This window comes from Cariama cristata, unplaced genomic scaffold, assembly GCF_000690535.1.
Source record: "Cariama cristata isolate BGI_N322 unplaced genomic scaffold, ASM69053v1 scaffold19654, whole genome shotgun sequence".
In the NCBI taxonomy this organism is placed as follows: domain Eukaryota; kingdom Metazoa; phylum Chordata; class Aves; order Cariamiformes; family Cariamidae; genus Cariama; species Cariama cristata.
In genome coordinates this window covers 1-22,269 of record NW_009611473.1, presented here as the reverse complement: position 1 = coordinate 22,269, position 22,269 = coordinate 1, and the positions used below count along the sequence as shown (strand labels likewise).

The window sequence follows — 22,269 nt, the reverse complement described above, 5'->3', positions numbered from 1 at the left end:
AAAAGATGACAATTTAGAGTCCAAGACTTCCCCAGGAGTCCTAGACAGCTTACAACCTAAGATCAGTCCAGTTAGAAAACGAGACTGATCAGAGAAGTGGGTTTAGATCAGGTTATAAGAAGCGCTGAAGAGATCCAGTGGTCACTGTAATACTGTCTTCTTGAAAACATCTCTGTGGAGGACATATTCAAGCTACACTGACAAGGTAAAACAGCGCTCAGAAAATGGAGCAGATGGTATCTTTAACACAGATCCAGCATGCAAGTGAACATACACGACTGAATGTCTGAATCCAAAGCACTTTCATGTGACATTTGATGTCAGAGGGTGCTTATGGGAGACATCACAAATAGACTACAAAAAACACCTCCACTGTTTTGCAGCCATTTAAGAAACACAGATTAAGGAGTTTTACCAGAGACTGCAAATTGAAGCAGGGACAGAAGAAAGGCATTGTATTTCCACAATGCTCCCTGCCTTAAGAATCAGCAGGGTAAATTGTATGCTGAAGAAATGAAGACGAAAGTCACTGGGGTCTAAACATTCACTGCATTACACAGGGGAAAGGGGACCGGTTTCTTACAGGCGAGTTATTCTGCTGAATACTGGAACTTGAAGGGTGAAGCGTTTCACAGCTCCAGGCCAGGGAAAAGGTCTTGGCAACTGTCACTGGGGGAAGCACCTGTCTTTAGAAGCACCAACAGGAAGAAAAGTTGGGGACTTAAAACCTATTAGAAAAATGGAAAGAAAAGGCACAGGAGGAAAACTAGGGGGGGAAAGAGGCTCCAGATGACCTGTGTGCTGAAGGCAGGACAGCAACTGGAGGAGCCTGTGCAATTCGGAGCAGAGGGCTGGGAAGGGGAGCTCAGCTCAGACCCATTCTCCAGCCTGTCATCTGGAGAGCAGGCCACAAGGAGGAGCAGCGCACCCACCGACCACAGCACCACTGCTAGCACCAGCCTGGAACGGGGTTTCCAGCTTATCAGGAAGGCCTCCACGTACAAAATGTTCACGATGGAGGAGTGGGCTCCATTTAGTATCGTCTCCTCTGTTTTTTGTTCCCCTGTCTTCTCTGTTCCTTCTCTTTCCGGGCTCCGGCTGTGGTAAATGTGATACAGTGAGCATCTAAAAAGTCCAGCAGCTTTGCCTTGGAAATTTTAATGCCATTCTGTTTCAGCTCTGTGTGCAGCTCAGCCAACTCAATTGGCTCATAAAAGAGAATCTTGTGGTACAGGGCTGCGTTTGAACGGATGTAGCACCTTACTGCCTCCAGCTTAGCTTCTTCCCGAGCTGCTGCCTGAGATGCTGGAAGCTCCTCTTCCTCCTCCTCCTCAGATGCAAAAGCACAGGCTTCAAATCCATTCACAAAAGAACTAAAAGCAAGATCAAGTAGACCAGACATCAAGGAAAGAACAGGCCATCAAGGACAGGACCAGAGCTCCCCAAACCCCTGGTGGCCAGCTCCCGTGACTATAGGATCACATCTCCAATACTGGCACTCACAAAGATGAGTGAAGCAGAACACGGCATGTGTTCTGCAAACTTCCTCATCCCAGCCATGACAGCGCTGGTCCTACTCACCCAGCCCTGGAGCTTTCTGGCATTCCTTGCTTCTGACCCAGAGCACCTACTGCTGCGCCTCTGCCAAGCAGTGCTGTGCTGTCCTCTCCCCACTCTAGCTGCAGGTTCTCAGTCAACACTGAGTGCTCTTTGTCACTCTAACTTGCAGAGACCAGGCACACCAGATTTAGGCCTTGCCCACATGCAGCCACAAGCACTTTTGTGTTCTGAGAACAGTTCACTGGGAATTAGACTAAAAAACCAAAGCCTGTTTCTTTTGTAGGAGTGTGTTGACCTTCAAATGACATGCCCAAGGAGGTGGCAGGGCCAGTGCAGGCCACATGGACACTCACCTCTGTTTGACACATTCCTAGCTCACCTCTGTCTGGCACCATTGACTGTTTTGATTAGTATTTGTTGCCTTACCTCTGTGAATCAAAAGAGATGTCACTTCCATCCACTGAAGAAACTGCAGACTCCTGCGACGCTAAGAGCATTGGTTCCTCACCATCAGCTGCCAGAGACCATCTCTCCGGAGATACAGACGACCTTTTCTGCTCTTTGGCTCCTTCTGGGTGATGTGTCATTTTAGTTCCCTTCTTGGGTGCTGCACAGCCTGTTTCACGGGATCCAACAAGGTCAACATCAGCCCTCCCCACAGGGAGCACTGAAGAAGCCGTAGCAACCTGCTTCTTTTTGCCCACAGCCCTCGAGGCATTGGCACGTTTTCCACCTGCAGTCCGGTCTGCCTTTGACTGCCTAGAGCGTTTGGCTGGGGACTTCTGCAGGGGAGGCTGGGAAGATGGGATTTCATCCTCAAAGTCAGAGTCCACATCCTGGTGAGTATACTGGAATATCTCCTTCAGCTTCAACACCATCTGGCGTTTTGGGAGAGCACGGACTCCAAATCTGATAGAGAAAGGTGAGAGCTTAGGTTTAGATAACGCTGCACCTTGCACTGCTACAGCTCAGGAAGAGGCTCAGACCAGGAAGTCCAGCGGTCAGCTGGAAAAGTGTGACATGACCTCAAAAAAGCTCCAGAACTGGAGCTTCACCATGGTTTCACTTTCAGCCCAGGAGCTTTCTTTCACACTATCTGCCAGCAAGATTCTGCTTACAAAGAGATGTACTCGTGGAGGTAACGCTAACCTGCTCAACTCCTTCTTCAGCTGTGGGGTCTCCATGATGGAGTAAGCTGGCATTGGTGTCACTGGAGTGCTGGGAGGCTTGTCGTTCTCCTGACAGGAAGGTTCTGCAGCAGAATGAAATTACCATGATCAGAATTAGTACAGAAAGGGCTTAAAATGGCTGGTATCTTCCCCTTTTAGTGGCAGATATTCTAATATTATATAATAATTATTTAAGTAGCACTACTTTCCTACAAGCTCTTTTAATTATTACTCAGCTTCATATTGGACAGAACAGTCAACACTTTTTTTTTTCCCCTACACTGGGATACTTGGTTTTTATTGACTTTAAATCAGAAAACAGCTTAAATTAAGACATATATCACATCTGAATATGAAGCCCATTCAGGGCTTGGTTGGAAGAGGCAGCATTTACAAGGCAGTTAAAAGAACATGTTTACTGAATTCTGTAAAGTCGTTCTTCTCCCAGGAAGGAAATGTCATAATAGGAACTTGATGCAGAAAAAACTGAGCAAGTTAAGCTTCTGGGGTCCTGAGTTAGATACTGATTTAATGATACCAATTTACTGATACTGTGAAGCACAGCCAATCTCACACATCATGTTCTAAACACCCGTTAAACTAATCACTTAGTATTGCATAATTAATAATATATTTAATTAGATACTATGAGATTGATTACTGGCCTTAGATGGAAGGAACCACGCAAGGATATGTGCCAGGCATGCAGAGGTCTGTTGCAAGGGCCGAGAACTAGCAAACAGAAGGCAGCGGAAGACAGCAGTGCATCAGCAGAGCTTTGCAGGAAAGCATGCAGGACACCCACCCGCGGACAGGGGTGGGCACGGACCCCCAGCTAGCCTCAACACACAGAAACCCTCTGTGCCTGCACCACTGTGTTGCTTACCTGGTGTCGTTGTGTATGCTAGCACAAGCATCGCTTCATGAACGCGTGAAAAGCAAGACTGTACAGAGCACCCACTACTACAGGGAACAAATATCCACTGGTGTGCAAGCTGAAGGCTGTTTTTTTGTTCTGTTTTGGTCATTTTTTTTTCCCACAGGTACCTGTAGCTTCTGCAAGGAGTACCATCACTGTCAAAGAACCAGTGTGAATGAAATACAAGTGGCTATGCTCCAGGAATCCCACATTTAGATATGCTCTCTCCTGTATCAGAAGATGTCTGTACCTTCTTTGTGCCTGGCCCTGACAACCACTTCAGATCAGAAGGCCAAAAGACCCTTTCAATGTATGAAGTGAATCACAGGTGAGATGACCACTTAAAATGAAAACAATTTAACCTAGTCCAATAAATCTAGTACCAATACAAACTCTCACCAGGAGTCTTTACAGGATCTGTCTGTCGGGCACCTGCTGCAGCTGACAACCTTTGAGACAGAGGAAGGAGCTCTGGAAATTCATCTTCCTCTTCTTGTCCATTCCAGTCATCCCAGATTTTGGAGTTCAAGTAACTCGGTCTACTGCCCACTGATGAACATGCCTCAATAGGACTCTTCTCAAGACAGAGCAAAGTTGTTCTGCCAACAGGACTTCCTCGAAGAGGGGTACTGCCCTTAATTTCCTGCACATAGACTGGACTCTCCCACTGGTCATGCCAAGAGCTGGGTCTGGGGCTGCTGGCAGTGCTGGTCTTTGCATGGCTGAGCTGGTTGGAGTCCTGGCTGTTACCTTTGACTGGTGACACGTATTCAACATGCCAGCAGTCATTAACGGGGATTGGGGGCTCATCACAAAGCAAGACGCTACTACTTAAAGAAGGCAGACTTATTTCCTTTTCGCTGTCCTCTACCTCAACCACACTGATATTTCTTTTATCTTCCAATGACTGCTCATGGCACAGAGGCACAGGCTGGGATAAAAATGAGATCTTGGCACATTTGCTTTTTACATTGGTGTGGCCAGGGGAGAGGAGAACTGGATCCACTGGAGAAACTGGTGGGAAGTTCTTGGAAAATGATCCTGCTGCTGGGCTGCTGGAAGGGCTTCTTTCACTGACTGAATTCTCCATAGGCAAATGTTTGTCCGACAATGTTGTTTCGCGAACTTTTATCAAATTTCCAGTCATTTCATGGTTACTATTACCTGTTGCCAAGTTCTTTGTGCTGAGTTTAGATCCCGGAGTCTTTAAAGAATTAATACTTGTGACCTGAGTCTGTGTTGAGGAACTTCTGCTTTTGCTCAGAACCGGTGTGTCTGGCACTAACCAGGAGCTATCTGTACCTGAAGACATTTCATGACCGAGCCTTTTTTCAGGGCTCAGGTTTGGACTCTGTTTGCTCTCTATACAAGCATCTGCTTGTCTGCTGAGAGGCAATTCGGTGGACATCTTTACATCATTACTTATATGCACTGTATCTGTAATGCCACATGAGATCTGGCTTGTTCTCTGCTCTGTTTCGGTGACTGATGAGTTATGTTCAGGTTTTGGTATCTCAGGACCTTGCTCTACATTTGTACATTTCAGTTGCCCAGGGATTTCCATTTTGGTCAGATCAGAGCCTGACTCGGGCAACTTCCTGTCTTGTTGTAACTCCATTTCATCTTCAGATGATAAAACAATGACATCACCCTCTTTGTTCCCCTGAGCTGCAGTATCCTGAGTTCTGATGACGAGTGATGACAACACGGGGACATACGTATGCTTGTTTAAATCAGTGTGGGGAAGCTCTGCTGGAGAAATTGTGTCCTCGTTTCTTGAAGTAGTATCCAGCTCGCTGGCTTTCTGAAAGTGTATTTCATCAGAAGGGAATGATTTTTCCTTTTCGTTTTGCTTTGGTCTTGACACATGTTCTCTGGCAAACTTTCTCTCTGATTTTGGAGATGCAGGTGAAGAGCCAAGAGCAGGAAAAAGGGGCACATATGGTTTGGGAGGAGGACTCCCATAAAAACCATTCCTTCGTGGAGAGAGGTCTTTTGGTGACTTGCTGTACAGAGCTGAATCATCAACATCAACATGGTTTTCACTAGGAGCCTTTCCTGATTCCTTGATAACGTCTTTCATTGGGGAAGGCTCACAGATATCTCTCTGAGTTGCAGAAAACAAGCGTTCATAACTTTCAGCTACATTAGTATCACTGTGGAAGCTAGGAAACGGTTTTTCACAGTGATCTGCCTCATCATGTGAGACCTGAGATGACTTGGAATCCTTCACACTTTCACATCTCCTAACAGTCTCTCCTTCATTAGCAGTGGCACCATGGGATGCAACGTCCCATTTCTGAAGTTCACTGTGGTGAGGCACAAAAGTCGTCTGTGGATCATTCACGCTCTTGCACCTATTTATAGTCTGCATTTTCTCTTCTTGTGCAGACGAGTCACATTTAGATCTTTCCACATCATTGTCATCCCTCAAATCTTTGAAGCTGTTGCTTATTGAAGCAGATTCAGATCTCTTTACCTCTTCCTCCTCAGTTCGCTGGTTTGTACCTTGGGCTGCCTCAGTATCACTGCAGATGCTGCAGTCTGTTCCCTCGCTCACCTCTGTTTCACCTTGAACCATCCTTCGCTGAGTTGCAGCAAACTCATAGATTTCTTCCAGCTCCTGTTCACCCACCCCGTTGTCATCTTCCTTCTGGCATTCAGGGTTCAGCATAGCCACTTCTTCCTCATCCTCACCCACCCACACTGACTTCAAAAGGTCTTGGAAGTTCTCAGCTCTGTCCTCACAATCTTTGTCATCCCTCACAGAGATAAGATCATCTTCTGAATCCACTCCAGAAGACACCTGACTCTCTCCAGTGTTGTTTTCACACTTTGCCATCAGTTCCCTCACATTGAACCTGCAAGGATATAATAGTAATGTTAGTATTTTCCTCCTCCAGTATTTCTTCACCATTTGGCTGCCTGATCACTCTTGTGAGCCTTGTAAAGAACTTGCATGAGGATGTTGGTTTCCTAAGATGTACAAGATCCAGGATACTCCTAAAATTTGGAATTCCACTTTCCAGGTGTTACTCACATGAAAGCATCAGGCTCACTCTTCCTTTTTTATGTTTGAGACTAAACAGCTATATGACTACACTAAAACCTCTTTGCCATTTGCACTGGTGAGAGCCCCATGGAATGGCTGGGGCTGGATAATGTCTGTCATGTGCAAGCTCCATGGATTTTTGGAGTGACAGGGCACCTCTGTAAATACTTTTTGGCAAGACCCATCCATTTTCCCCCTGTATCTCAGCAACTGCTCCTATTTCAAGCTCTTTACTTAGCGCACGCCTAGGATCACGACCGAGAGCACGGCTGACACAACACATTACAGTTCCAAGCACCCAATACATTCTGCAAGTGTTGTTCAGATTAAGTGCATCGCTACTGCAATGCTTTGAGAATCACATATAGAAGATATGCTCATCATTGTCAACATCAGCTGTCAATAAACATCCCGAGACAAAACTCTTGGCAAAAGTCTGCTAAGTCTACACTCAACATAGAAAATCACACAGATACAACCTGAAGAGACACTCATGGAAAAGATGAGTGTAGGATGTTCGTATGTGCATTTAAGATGTAAGCAGAGGACTATGGAATTTGTAAACCACTAAAACTGCAATGGAAGATATCAGGTTGGGGTCTATGTGGCTGAAAGCATGAGGGGATCCAAAACATGCTCACAATACAAACCTGGAAGCCAGAGCCCCCACCTGGGGCAGCACCTCAGCAGGGATGTCAGCATCAGCAGCATAAAGGTATCGCAGGAATGCACACACCGCCTCCCCTGTCACGTCACTCAGCAGCACACGCCGTGTCTGCGCATTCCCATCCTCCTCCACTAAGAACCCTTGGCTGTGAACCTGGGGTAAGAAGAAAGCAAACAAAGTCTGTTTGCTAGTAAAGGAACAGCAACACCAATGTTCTTGTTCCTATCAGCTTACACTTTTCATTCACCAAAGTCGTACCCTGGGACCAGGACCCGATGCCTCAGAGGGAGGCCAAGATGACCAGTTATGCAAAGCTTCACATGGAACAGACCATTTCCTTCCTGACCCTACGCCTGTTAGCTTTGATGAAGTTTAACTACTCGTTTTAGTCACACATGTAAAAGATGGTCTTAGTGTTCTCCAGTCAGTTCTGGAATCAAATTACTTCCCAGAGCACAATTTCCAGAGTTATCTACACCTCTCTACAAGCGAGCTTCGTCTGATCTGTTTTGAATTTATCTACCCTTGATGCACTGCCAAAACTCTAGTTCTGGAATCTCACAGGAAAAGAAACACCATACAAAATGCTACTCAACTGAACTGGACCATTATTCTGTGTGGGTCCAGCTTGATCTCAGGTTTTGGTGAAAATGCATCTCCAGTTCATCTCTCACTTCCTTTGCAGCCAAAACACGTATTGTGCTATCTGAAACTCTCGCCAAAGTCAGCGGATGCCATGCAACAGAAAACACAAGCTCCGAAGTCATCTCTGATTAATTACTGCTTCCTTGTTACCCAAAATCTTCAACAAAGAAAAGCGCTCCCTCACCTATACAGAAATTAACCATGAAATGCTGCTCTGCAGGTGGGGACTTAGAGGAAAACAACCCTCTGCACGCATCAGAAATACAGCATAGGGCCAATCCCACAACTCTACCCACATAAATGATTCCTGCCCATGAAAACAGTGGACGGGAATGCTGAAGCCAGAGTTGCAGGAAAATAATAAGAGAACATAGCTAACCCAATGGTTTTTATAGTCCTTTGATTTGCAGGCACACACACACTTGCCAATAGTTATGAAGATCCCTTAAAAAATTCGTATTAAGATTGCTGTATGTATGAACTTGCTTCCCCTCCCCAAACTTTCATGGACCCCTTAGAAATGGCCTGAGTCACCTTGGGTGGAAACTACTGCCAAGATGCATGAGGATAAACCTAAACTTTCCAAAAGCGCAGCTTTAAAGAGAGCTCCCTTTGTTAGGGAGCTGGCTGTATGAACCAGCGGTAGCCCTGTGAAAGAGCAGAGTTCAAATGTTAGGCTCCCAGCCTTTCACTGTCCCGACAGGAGGCTGCACAGGAGCAGGCTGGGAACTACTGAACCCAAAATGCTTCTGGGAACATAAGAACTAGCTCACTAGCCTTGCAAAAAGCACAAAAAGGTAGCAAAAAGCTACCTCCAAAGCAACTGTGAGAGTAACAAAACTCCTGTGTAGGCTCTTTGAAGTACTTCCCAGAATCCTTCTACTCCACACTCAAGCTTCCCAGCCTGGGTGACAGGCAGGACACACAAGATGGACAAGGCAGTTTGCACTGGCACAGGTACAAAAATTCAAGGGCAAAAAGCACTTAAGAAGCTTCCTCCATTGCTTACGGGCAGAATGCAAGAAAGGATCCTTGCCTTCCTATAGTCACCTCAGGTAAAGTACCAAATTTCCCACCACTTTGTCAGGATTCTGGTTTCCTAAGCTGAAAACCCATTGCAGGTCCAGAGGCACTAATTGATTGTAGGTGTTACAAAGTCTGGGATTTCCCGAAGCAGAGGAGTAAAGTATGTCAGCAGCACTTACAATTTGAACAGCCTGTGGACACCGTGCATACAACACAAACATGTGGGCATAAAGGACATCCCCACAGTCCACCTGGAACTGGACATCACTTAAGTGGGGGTTGTTGACCATCGCACTGAAATCTTCAGCCAGCAACCTGAGAGAGGACTAGAACACAGAAGAAACGCGAAGACAGAAGGTTACATTACAGCTGTCAAACACTTCCCTGAAAAATAAGAAGGGAATAACCCAGTTTATCATCATTGCTGTACTGTGGGCCCCAGTCTGGATACACTGCCTCCTGAAGATAATCATCAGCATTATCAACTTCAGGTCTTCCATAAGACAAATAAGCAGACAAGTCTAACAGACATTTCTGGCTTTGTTTTCCTCCAATTTTTCACAGTCAGGCAATTGTGAAGAAAGCGCAGTCGTGTTGTATTTCACTGTACTTGTGCTGCCTCGCGTTACAGCACATTATCACCCTCAGATCTTCACCACACCATTTCCTGATGTGGTCTAGCCACTGCCTACAGCTGGCCTCTTGATCTACTGCCTTCCACCACATTTTTAGGAAACTGTAATTTCCACTTTGACGGACTTGAACTCAATTCACTATAATTAGAGTAAGAGGAAAGAAGATGACTCAGGGATGGGGTAATGAGCCTTTCTTCTCTCATCCACTGTCTGGCAATGACAGCTGAGAAGAGCAGCTCTGCAACAAGGGGCACACATAGAATAAAACTAATGTAAGTGTCTAGTTCAAAGGAACTTATGTGCTTGTTACTGAAACTCCTTTTGAAAATTCCACTCAATTATAAAAAAGAAACATAATTTCTATTATCGTTCTAGAACCCCTTGCTGGAATTTTGGGGAGGGCTTGTTGGCTGAGCTACCTGCGAATGGTTATTGGTGATGGTAAGGTCAGGCCTGGGGCATGCTGCCAAAGACAGCAATGATGAACACTCCATTTCTGCTCTGGAGCTGCTCCCAGTATGAACCCACCCCAGGCAATCTTCTAAAGACTCAGATCCCTCTAGGCAAGTGTTGCGGCTCTGGAGGTGGCCAGTGCTTCAGAGAAGTGTGAAATACCCTCGGCTCACGGTTGAGAGGCTGTCTGACTGCAAGTGGAAACCAGTTTACAGTTAACACACTAATCATTGACCTTGTGCTTTTCAAACCTACTGCAGAGTTGAGGAACTGCAAGTTTTATTCCAGTGAACATCTGCATGAGATGCAGTTCCACCTGGAACAACACAGCTCTTTATTTTATTAGCAGGTTTCTACATTAGCAGTGAACTGTGGAAACCCAACATTTCTACTCGCTCCAGCATGTGTTTGCGGGCAGCCAACACTAATTAGCACCAGAACAGCAGCACACACCAAAACACTTCTTCCAGGCCTTCATAGGTGGCCTAGAGAAGGCTCTGCATGTCATGGCAGTGGTGTGGACTGATCTCCAAGGGGAAGACAGGAAGCTCAGTCTGGAAACTAATCTGATGTTTCTTGCTTTCTTATTCTTGGCAGGTAGGATACCTGCAAGACAGTACCTCAGGAAGCCAGCAAACACAGACTCCTGATGCTACGTTCCAGGCAGCAAGCCCAGAACAGCTCTCCTGCTGATGCTAAAATTATGAATTGGGAATGGGGAAATTAAATAAGGCTAGAAACCTCCTAGCTACACCATTCTCTGTGCAAAGCAAACAGACTGGTCTGAATACAGCTCTGAGCAGGCATGCGCTCCTGTCGGAGAACACACCAGAACACTCTCTCCTGCTGAGAAGGCCAGCTAGACTGGAATCCACATGTGTGACAAGGGTCTTAAGTATGGGTAGGGGGATGTGTTACCAATGCAATGGATGTATTTGCTCTACATGGTTATGCTCTGCCTATGCTCATATAAAGCACAAATCTCTCCCACTGGTAATCCAACTCTTCAGCAACACTTCATTTGCTCAGGAAAACTATCACGGAATCAAACTAAATCTGAAAAAATTATTATACTGGTTTTGCTGGCAGCAACTGAGTTTCAACAACAGTATCAGAACAGTTTCTGTATTGCTAATGGCCTCTGGTTTAATTGACTCAGAAGCTTATAAAACAAGACGGTTTTTTCCCCGCTAAGGATTTTTTTTTTGTTAATACCCCCAAAGTATATCTTGAGTTTCTGTAACAAGTTGCTGGGATGCTCAAGTTTAGTAGATTCCCACCTCACAGAATTGTCTCCTTTTAGAAGTCTCTTAATTCTATTAGCACAATATGAAAGTGCTTTCTCAAGGCATCAAAACTTATCTGTCATCAAAATCTACTAGCTTTCATGGCATGATTAATTATTATCAAACCAAAGATGATAAGGTTCACCAGATAAAGTGGATGACCCTGGTAAGAAGATGAATTAGGGTTTCTTTATATGCACTTCAATTGAAGAAAACTGATTATCCATCCCTGGGGGATTACATATCCACCAGTGCATCTGGGGTAAGATGTGACCTACAGAACACTACTGGCTTGATAAAAAAATCAGCTGTGACTTACTAGCCTGTATTCTTCACCTAATCACCACAGAGAGCACATTGATTTTCAAGCTAGATCCTCCAATATGTGTTCCCACAATTGAGGATTTTCTATAGTAAACCTTTTAAAAGCTCACATTAGCAGCAAAAAAGTGCTCATCTTCCATGGACCTCACAGCATTCCACACCATCTACCAGGCTTTTATGCCAGATGAGAGAATTTAGTGCAAGTCAGCTGGTCTTTGCAAGAATTCTCTCTTCCACTGCAAGGCATGGTGTGGCGAGAAAGGTGACAGAGGAGGAACAGCTCCATTCAGAACCACCCAAAGTAGCTGGGTGTGTGAGTCTGGAGGAAGCGGCAGGCAGCTCTGTCTCTCCTGGGCTGCAGCCAATTTTCTCTTGGATAGCCCAGGCATTAAAGCAGCGAACTGCCTAACGTGGTGCAGCTGCAACCCTAGTTCCTACCCCCAAATACTCCTAGTGCTATAACGTAACTCTTTAATGTGGTTCTCTTCATATAAACTATGCACAGATTGGCCTTATGTTACCAGACATTTTAAATCATCTCTCTCACCAGGTAGGACAAGTACTGAAAAATCCACAGGCCTGCTTGTGGGCATCAATGAAATATCACCATGTGTGCTGATCTCACCGGTGCTCGTGAGGATTCCCGAGTGACTGTGAACCTTAAGCACCTCTTTGTTTCTATGGAAAGGAATGGGAAATATTCCATACTTCTATGAATTGCACAAATGCAATAGCTTCTTTTTTACAGTGATAAACAAATACCAAAAAAGTGGAAAAAAAGGGTTGTCCTTACTCTTTTACAGCTGCTCGTCTGGAGGCTCTTCTCTTTGGATGGGGACACAAAGCCACTACGTGGAATATCACTGGAAGTCAGTTGTTCTCCTCAAAGAAAATGCACATCACAAATCACATACAACTTCTTTGTGAGAAAGAGTGATGTAAGAACTCCTCACAGGATCCTTGCCGTGACAGCTCCCTGAGACAGCTGCTATAAGCAGCCTGAGTTGGGCTCAGCCTCTCCCTCATGCCTTTACTGGAGGGTTCGGCTCTGGGCTGTGACAGGCTGTGGGTACCCAGGTACCATTCAGCCATGAGTAGCACCAATCTACTGCAGATCTGTGCGTGCCATCATCATCCAGATGGAGGAACTGCGGAGTGCAGCATGCTTCTCTGCTTTCACGTCTCAGTTTTCCTCCAGTTGGAAAAAAAAACTATGACACAGAGCAGGATGGGACATGCCACGGTCTCATCCTAGCAGAATGTATCTTAGATCTGCATTTCAACCTAGACAAAATGCCGTGGGCCTTAGTGCTCAGAGGCAGCCAGTGAAATCTGTTTCGCACAGCCTGAGCCCTGTGGTAGTCTACAGAGTGCACAGAACAGGATGCAGAGCAACAGAAAGAATTTGTCTTCAGAAGTGGGTTCTGGTGGGTTAGTGTCTGCACAGTGGTTTTTCTCCACCTGGTCTCATTTACACACACAAGATACATTCATGCGTGGAAATTATTTCCCTCACCCAGGAAGCTATATCTTCACTGAAATCCCAGGAGTAGTTTTATAGGACCAGGAATCATTTGTTTTTGGGAAAGCGAGGAACATTATACCCAAGTGAAAATGCAGACAGGTGAACTTAGCAACCATGTTCTCTTTCACAGGCGAATAGGAGACACACAGCACATTCTGCTGAACAGCCAGGCCATTTTAAGGGATATCAGTGACCTTGAAATTTGCAGTTGTGCACCACACGCAACTATGACTGGGGACATTAGAGAGCTGCCCACAGAGGAATTCTAAGTGTTGTATTTTTTCAACCCTGTACAGGTACAGATAAACTTCAGGTTTGTGTAATCGATGTACCAACATAAAAGCATCCCTCTTGCACATCTCTCTCATCCAATTGTCTCAAGACCTGACAAGACACTGCCCATAACAGAAAGACTGTCCAAATAGCAGGGATGAGGATTTTGTCCCAGCTGTTGAACATGTCCGGCCTCCGTCTTGGCAGAAAATACTTGATATCCTTGAGGGAATTTTAAAATAAAATTTAGTACCTGCTGTCCAGGAGTTCTCTTAAATGCTGGGATTTATGAATCATTTCAGAAACGTCAGCTTGATTGTATCTAAAGCTCACTGTAGAAGTGTCCCCCCATGATATCACCTCTTGGATCAACATCAAATTCCTGTGGGTGCTGTCATGGCTCTCCTCACTTAGCACAGCGTAAGTCAGGCTCTGTGTAGCTGAAGGGACGAGGGACAGGGCTCACAAAGCTGCCAAAACTTACCTGGCTGCTTCGCTGCCTGAACATGGTCAACATCAAGGTTCCACTGAGTAAGGGTAAGTCCTTCCCTGGCCAACTCAACTAGGTCCTGCAGGGTCTGAACATCCTTCTGGCTGTGAGATAAAAACTGCCCATCTCCTTCAGGGCCTGACTTGGATTCACCAGAACTTTGGCCTCCAACCTCTGTGCAAGTGGGCTCATGAGAACTGAGGTCAGGCTGAATTTGCTGGGATACTTTTGACTGATCAGATTCCACCGATGGCAGAAGGTTCTCTGGCTTATGATTCTGATCAAAAGAGGAGGGAAAAAAGACACCGATAAATTCAGTCTCATTCTATGTATTTGCAGAGCTCAGAGCACAGTCTCTACTTGATACTTTTGAAACATCTAGTAAAGGATTACAGAGCATTCCCCAGGTACAGGGGCTTCTGAGGCAAAGGCTCTCTGCAGTTTTACGAAGGACTCTCCAGAGTTAAGACAGCTCTGAACAGAAGAAACGAAACTACAACAGAAAATGCAGAAAAGGTGGTTTCTCCAGGAGCGTGTCTGTGCAGGCAATTGCCAAGCAGGGAAAAAGGATGGTGGAAATGCTCCCACTCCAACATCTAAGTATTTCATTATAGATTGAGCGCCTGGCAACAGTCACAGCTGAAGCTCTCCAGGTGCTTCTGTTCTGAGCTCCGAAATGCTTTTGCAGTTACTTGTAACTAAACCAAACTTTCACCTTGGAGCCGATATTTTCCAGGTTTGGTCTCTGTTTCCTAATAAAAATAGTTTTGTTTGTTTATTTCTAAATAAAAATGGTTTAGCCATTTCTGTGAATGGAAAGAATCGGAGAGAAAAGACGTTCTTGCCATGATTTTAAAGGCCTTCCTACCTTTTATTTTTAAACTTCTCTGGCAGTTTTTGGCTTGAATGCAAGGTCAAAAATCTTCATAGAATGGAGTCCCTACAGCCTTAGCCTGCAATAAGCCAGTGAAAAACTCTGGGCTTAGACTAGAGAAGAAGTATTACATAAAGCACCTATATACGCCCAGTAGTTTTTGAACAGAAGCACCAAATAATTCTTCAAGGAAAGAATGAGGGAAGGAAGAGAAGTGATATCCTTCTTCTTGGAGAGCAAATATGTGATAAGATGAGAGACTAAAAGAGCTTTGTCTATTTCTGTAGGCAGTTTGTATAAAAATACAGAGCACTGAAAGAGGCAGGAGATCTAGGTGAAAAACAGAACGAAACAGTGGAACTGAAAACTGGATCAAAGCTCATATGCATCAAGAGGCAGTGGGGTGCACAGGGAAAGCCTGAAGAGCAAACGCTTCGCTTTACAACCCTAGGCACTCCCACCTTCTCCTCTGTGCAAGACAAGCGTCAGTCTTCAGTTTAAACTTTTCACCCAGATACTTGCCAAGTGCAATACACGGGCAAAGCTGATACTAGAATCAATCAAAGTGCCAAGAAGGAAAACAAGTCAGGCTGCTGTAAACACAGACAAGCTAGTGGCAAAATGAGCAGGATGGGATCCCTTTACTCAGTACTCTCTTGTTCCCATCAGTTTTATTTTCTGACAGATCAAGGAATAGCATGGTAATGTAAGCCTTGGTCTCCTCTCCAAAAGTGAGACATGAAAGTTCAAGATCATAAAACCTAACTGTGTAAGACCAGGGGACAACAGGGGATGAGCAGTGAGTATGCAGAGGCAGGAGATCACTCATTTAAATAGCAAATGAGGAAACAGAAGGGTTACATGGCAAGTGAACTAGGGCACACAAATATCAGAGCAAGGACAAAAGAGCATCCCACCTGCACAGGTTTCCAAGGCACAATTGGAGGGGTTAACGCAGCAGTGTAGAATGACTCAGGGTCATAGGGTCCTGTCAGAGCACTGATATTCCATAAAAAGCACTTCTTGTCTTTGGACAAAGGCAAGAGCCAGGTTGCTTTCCCAGATTTATCCTCCAAAATCCTACTAGTGGGAAGCTGAGGGGTGGGAGGGAATTCCATCTCTTCTGCAAGCAGCATAGCTACTCGCTCTTGGATCCTTTTGCGGGCCTTCTCTGGATCCTGAAGCAGTAATGGTGGAGGTGCAGTTGGGCCTCTTTTACGCCGTTTTTTCTCTTTAAAAAGAAAAGGAAGAGGAACCCAAATAAATAAACAGCTGAACACACAGGGCAGAGGAGCTCAATGTGCCAGCTCCTTCAAGTGCTGTAGTCAGTGGTGACCAACAGGCAGCCACAAGCTGAACACAACTCCTCAGACTTCCGCAGGTAGTCCGAAGACTGACATCACCCTTATGGGAGAAATGAACTCCAGAAAAGACTGACTCCTGCTCGCACTGCTCTGCTGCCTGTTGGGAGCTGTCATATCTCTACAAAAATCTGATCATTAGGGAAGCAACTGATACCCATGCAGTCTACTTCCCAGACCCATGGAACGGTGCCTGTACAGCAGTGCTTCAGAAAAAAGGGAGAGAAAAACAACAAATCCATGAAGGACTCCTTTTCTTGTGTCTTGGTCACTGACGATATCAAACCACAGCTCACACAAACACTGAGCAGCTTTCATTTGGAAATCCAGTGTCTTACTACCTTTGCCTTAGTAATGCCCAACCCCAAATCCAACTGGGAGTACTTATTGGCAGGAGGAGACCTGAGCAGGGTCATGAAGAGTGCAGTTTCCCCTCTATACAGCATTCAATGCTCTCCCCTGGCAGTTATCTTCTTTTCTAAACCTTTCTGCACACTGAAATAGCGAAGCACATGCTCAACAGCATGCCGTATACCCATATGTCCACTACCGAAAGAAAACAGAGACAAGAGATAAGGCTGAAAAAGCTGCATTAATCCAGGTTGCAGCAGGATGAATAGGAAAAAATCTACTGCAGGAGAAATAACAATAATCTTTTCATGTTCTTTCTTTTCACTTCCACAGTTTACAAAAAACAACAGCTTATCTTAAGAATACTTTACAGATTCAAAACGATCAATCGGTGAAAAAAAGCATGAGATTCCTAAAGGATTTCACTAAAACCCATGGACATCCTGCAGCCCTTCCTGACTGTGTGTGGATACCGCATATTGCTGAAGCTCTGACAGCTTAAATAAAGCAGGAACAGGGCTGACACCCCTCCTGTATCCAACAGGAAAGTTTTAGTGAAGAGCAGGCTGTGTCACATTACTCCTCCAATATCACAGCCTTTGGCACTAACTCGCTTTAACACATACCTGATCCTGGCTTCCATTTGATTGGCAAAGCAGCCACGGGTTTCACATTTGTAACTGATTTTGCTTGTTCCTGCTTTTCTTGCTCCAACAGAGAGCGTGACATTGCCATAGCAACCAGCAAATCTTCATCCTTAGTCTCCATTTTGGCCCTCTTCTGCATTTTCTCTGAGTCCTCTTTGGAAGAACCTTTTCGCTTTGACCTGCTTGGTTGATTGCTGAAATACAAGAATGCAGCAGGAAGCCCACGTTAATGTGACTGGATCAGAGACAAGAAACACTGAGCACTCCAGACCAGCTGCTCTACTTGCTCAGAGAGATTCCCATAGCAAGGATAATGAAAAACCATTCAGTACCTTTCTCCCTAGCAGAGAGCAAAGGATTTCTTATAATCCATGGAATTCAGAGCAATTTAGAGAAAGTCTTATTTTGAAAAGGTAAGCACAAGACCACAGCACTGATATAAGCATCTGTTATCTCTACCTTGAATGCTTTTTTGTACCAAAGGGGAAAAAACAAGTTGAAGCAGGGCAAAAACAAGATCACCAGAAAATGCTTTCCTACTCTTCTTCTTCCACAGGGAACAGGCAATGGTCCTTCCTCAGCAAAAAGGGACTTATGAGCCCTTCTACAAATTCAGTCAGGCACCACTTGCTGTACTCTGAAGATTCTGCTCAAATCCAAGACAGCAGATGTAGTTCTGTACTGAACGCATTTCAAAACACCACGTCTGTTTCCTCTTTGGCTTGGGGTATAAAGCACATATATCCAGTACAGCCACAAGCTGAATAGCTGAGGTATTGGCAGGGCAGATGCTCAGGAGAGACTGCATACTCGTACTATGTGGTTTGCTTAATAAGCTCAAACACGCCATTCAGCTTTACTGCATAATTGCCTCATAGAGCACAAATAATTCTGACAAACCAGTGTAAGATCATTTACTCCCCATTTTGCTCCTGCATGCTGACTTTTAAAGTCATCCAATATCTGACCGCTTCTGAAGGAAAGCAAGATGATTTCTCCAACTACCTACCACATTCTCCTCATGTGGTACTGGGTCGTGGCTCTACCTGACCTTCTTTGGACTTGGGGCCCACCCAGCGTGTCAATCTGCCTTGCTTCTACCATTCATCCCAGGAGCACAGGTTCAATGTCTTTCAGGCCAAAGAAAATAACCAGCGTCTTTTATTTTTACCAGCTTACTTGGGACGCTGAAGAGGTGCATCGCCAAGCGTGGACACCTGCAACTGCACCGCCTGAAGAAGCATCTTAGGAGGAACATCCATCTCAACAGCACAGCGTTTCAAGTGACTGACTCGGCTCTGTGGGGTTTGGAACTGCTTCCCGCAGATGGGACATTCAGGGACCAGTGGTTTGCTGGAGGATGACATCTGTGCTTCTTCCATCTCATCCAGACACCTGTGAGATGATGGCAAAGCTTACCTCTGAAGACTTTAAAACTGTACACGCTAAGATTTAAACCATATTAAAGAAAAGGAAGCACAATCATCTCTAATATCTGTAACAGCCAGAAACATCCCCTAAAGAAACAAGAACTATGTGCCCACCACTGTGATGAATATGACATGAAACAGGTACATGGTGATTACGGCCTCAGAGGCATATTAAAAACATGTTGCTCAAAAGCAAGTGCAGGTAATAACCTTCTTTAACTTCACCGCTTGTCCACCACCTAATCCCTCTTTCTGCATTCAATCTAATATTCCAGCTAACTTACAAACCACTGTTAAAAAAAGAATCACCTTACTAGAGAAATGGTAAGTCTTCCTCACCTGAAACATGACTACTTCTTGTCCTTCTTACTACTTTTGTAGGCATGACCACACGCAGTGTCAAGAACGTAAGCGCTTTCAAGTCCGATATCTCACTTGACAAGGACAGTGTTTCATGCCATAGAAAAGAGAGCAGTTGAAATTAACACTGCACTCAAAGAGTACAGGATGATGAACTCCTAATAATTTCTGGTAGGCCAAAACTATGTAAAAAATTTTTAATCACTCTTTTTCTGTCCTCTCCAAAGAGATTCAGGATGTGAAATCCTGGATCTGCAGTACCTATTATAAAAATCACTCCCTGATTAGGTAATGACAGACACTACCTACCCACGCAGGGCTGTGTTAAGAGACCATTCATCTGATATACTAGGACTGGTGATTACTAGTTTGCCAGTGCATCTGTCCATCTACAGCTTTACCTCTTGTGATGAAGACTGCTATCAAAAAATCCATTGCTAATATAACCTTGTAACCTCATCATATGATTACATGCCTAATAGTTCAGAAAGTAGACTTAATTTCCAAAAAGCATTTCTGACACACTGTTGCTGTTTTACAACCTCTGTCCTCTCAAGCAGCAGTAAATATCTGAAAAGAGAAACAGCAATAACACCTCTAAAGCTGCAGGTGCAGACAATCCTAATGAATGTGAGTCACTCAATAACGGGATGTAGGACTGGACAAATTAAATCACTCCTTCTGAAAGTGCTTGAATTATGAAATTACAATCATTTAAATGTGCTGTTTCTGATACTTTCTCAACACAGAAGCACAGACTTCCAATTTACAAAGAGCTATCTGTACATAATACATTAACAGTACTTGATATTTACCACTAAGGAAACTGTTACGTTAAGGGCAGTAATTTTAATTTAGTTGTCTTTCTGACTAGTATCACCTTTCCCTCAGCAAATGGCTCAGATATGCAGTGACATACTAGAGGTCCTTACCCGAACAATTTTTAGCAAAATGGAGCAAACATTACTTTGTTGGCTGAAATCAGCAGATCTCAAAATCTGCAGTAGTAGGTCATTATTAATTTTGACAGCCCCTTTACAATCGCAGCTCCTCTGCCACGCTACCAACGAAAGCAGCATTGGCCTTACCACACACATGCAGAAGCTCTGCAGGGCAAGACAACCAGCCTCTGCTTTGAGACCAAAACAACTCGTTAATTCATGCCATAAAGGTCAATTCCCCTGCTACCATGTTCTTTAACGGCTAAGCTGAGTGAGCAGTCTATGAGGTTAACGGGGAGAGGATGCGGAAAGGATACATCGTGCTGGTCTTTCACCTGTTAACATGCTGCTCTCGGCGCGTTGTGTTCATGGCTGAAAGATCCTTCTGGCAGATCTGACAAAAAAATAAGCCTGCATCCTCCAGGCTTGCCAGAGCTTCCTCTTTGGTTTTGAAGAGCCAAAGCCAGAGCACCGTCATGTTCCATGGACGGAAGATGGTGGGTACCTGGCAAAGAAGGGAGAGATGATCTAAGATAGAAAACTAAGAATCCTGTATGAAAGGTGTGGAGCCGTTATAATTGTCATTATTAGTTTATTAAACTAGACACATAAAAATTAATCGCAATCTTTCTCTTGCGTCTTCACATCTGATCTCTCACAAGAAAATGTACAAACTGCACTCTTTAAATGCTACAGGACTGCACCAACCGAGGAGCAGGAGGTGGCAATTTGTTCACAGTACATCACATGTTAGAGCCAAAGGGTAGGTTTTGGCTAAAGTTCTGGGGAGAACATGGAATCTTATACATTACATATTAAAACACAGCAGATTTTCATGTCCATACAGAACCAACAGGGCCTTGACTTATAAAGAACTAAACCAGAGTAAAGTTGCTGTGAATTCAATTAATCTGTGTAGAACATATTACCTTACAGAGTGCTTGGAGATCTACCAAAGATGGGGGCTACCCAAGAGTCATATTTACCTAACAGGTACCTAACGCTGTCCCAAGGGAGGAATGACAAAGTTCACTGATCCTGTTGGAATTTCAACCTGTTTCCAATAAGACAATTATCCCTTCAGAATCTAACATAAGGTTAATTCAGCCTTAGAGAATAGCTGGGAAAAAAGTACAGATAGTCCTTTAACAATAGAGAAAGCAAGTTTTCTCAGTGATCTGGAGTGATTTATTCAGTGCTGCACTCTGAGCCACTAGGCGAGCTGGGAACAAAGCCCAGGAATCTGGACTGCTTCTCATGCAACCATTCTCACCAGCCCACAGTACTCTTTCTGCACGTACAAGAACTAACAGGAGAAACATACCGTTCTCTGGTGGGTTCTGCTCCTGGCTTTCATCAGGGAAATCCCCATTGGCTACAGACTTTGGCAAACTATCATCTATGCTGTGTTTTAGCTGCTCGGGTGCCACTCTCTTGAACTGCTGCATTCTCTCCACTACCAGCTCTGCTATGCGCACCTTCGACCCTGCAAGCGATGGTATCTTTGAGGTGGGTGAAGAGCAGGTCCCTGGCTGTGTAGCAGGATGGAAGGATAATGTAGTCTGGGAACAGCCACTCAGAGTATTTACTAGAGGGAGAGAAAACACCAGAGCTTTTACCAGTCTGTTTTAAACACATAGCTGAGCTGCCCAGAGAGCTGCTGGGAAGCCTTCCCCAAAAGCAGCCTCAGCCAGGCTCAGTTTTGCAACAGCCAGTTTTAGAGGAAGAAATGAACAATTTGTTTAGCTATTACATGACTTTATACTTGATAACAACAGTATCAGGCTTCCGTGCTACAGTGGAGTTCAGATATCTCTATATCCCTTTTAGAGGAAAGAAAATTAAGCCCTTGCCTGAAGGTCACTAGCAAGAACAAGCAAGGTAGCCCTACAGCCCTACTCTCCCCAACATTCCCACTGCAGAATGTCCTGTAGTTCCTGCTGTTCTTCGCTCTGATCTCCAAACCCTACCTGTGGCTCAAACTTTCAGGTTCTGAGCTGAAGGAACCCAGAGTTGCCAAAGACAGACAGTAACAAGCAGGAGGCAGAGCCAATGCCAGACTAACACCTCAGCATACCACTGCTCTGCTTGAGGTGTCCTGTGGCTATGGGGACCATGCAAGATGGGACCAAAGATCTCACCAGCCCAGCATCTTGTCTCCGAGTGCAGTCAGCAACACATACTTAAGAAAGGGTGATCAGGACAAGGACAGGTACAAAATAATCCTTTTGCTGGTTGAGCTTATTTATCATTTACCCCATGCAGTGTTACAGGCTGGGGG

The 22,269-nt window shown here is 44.8% G+C and overlaps 1 protein-coding gene across 1 annotated transcript; it reads right to left on the bottom strand.

Moving 5' to 3' along the window:
• Nucleotides 1–1,009: 1,009 nt before the first annotated feature.
• SLX4 (SLX4 structure-specific endonuclease subunit) lies at nucleotides 1,010–21,576 on the bottom strand (the record flags this gene model as incomplete). The annotated part of the gene is given in 14 exon segments (XM_009698281.1): nucleotides 1,010–1,373; nucleotides 1,987–2,469; nucleotides 2,710–2,812; nucleotides 4,048–6,509; nucleotides 7,351–7,520; nucleotides 9,218–9,364; nucleotides 12,530–12,618; nucleotides 14,019–14,301; nucleotides 15,816–16,129; nucleotides 17,237–17,451; nucleotides 18,437–18,652; nucleotides 20,324–20,437; nucleotides 20,439–20,493; nucleotides 21,313–21,576. Coding segments are annotated over 14 exon segments (5,279 nt in total), but the record flags the coding sequence as incomplete, so codon positions are not given.
• Between the last annotated feature and the right edge of the window lie 693 nt (nucleotides 21,577–22,269).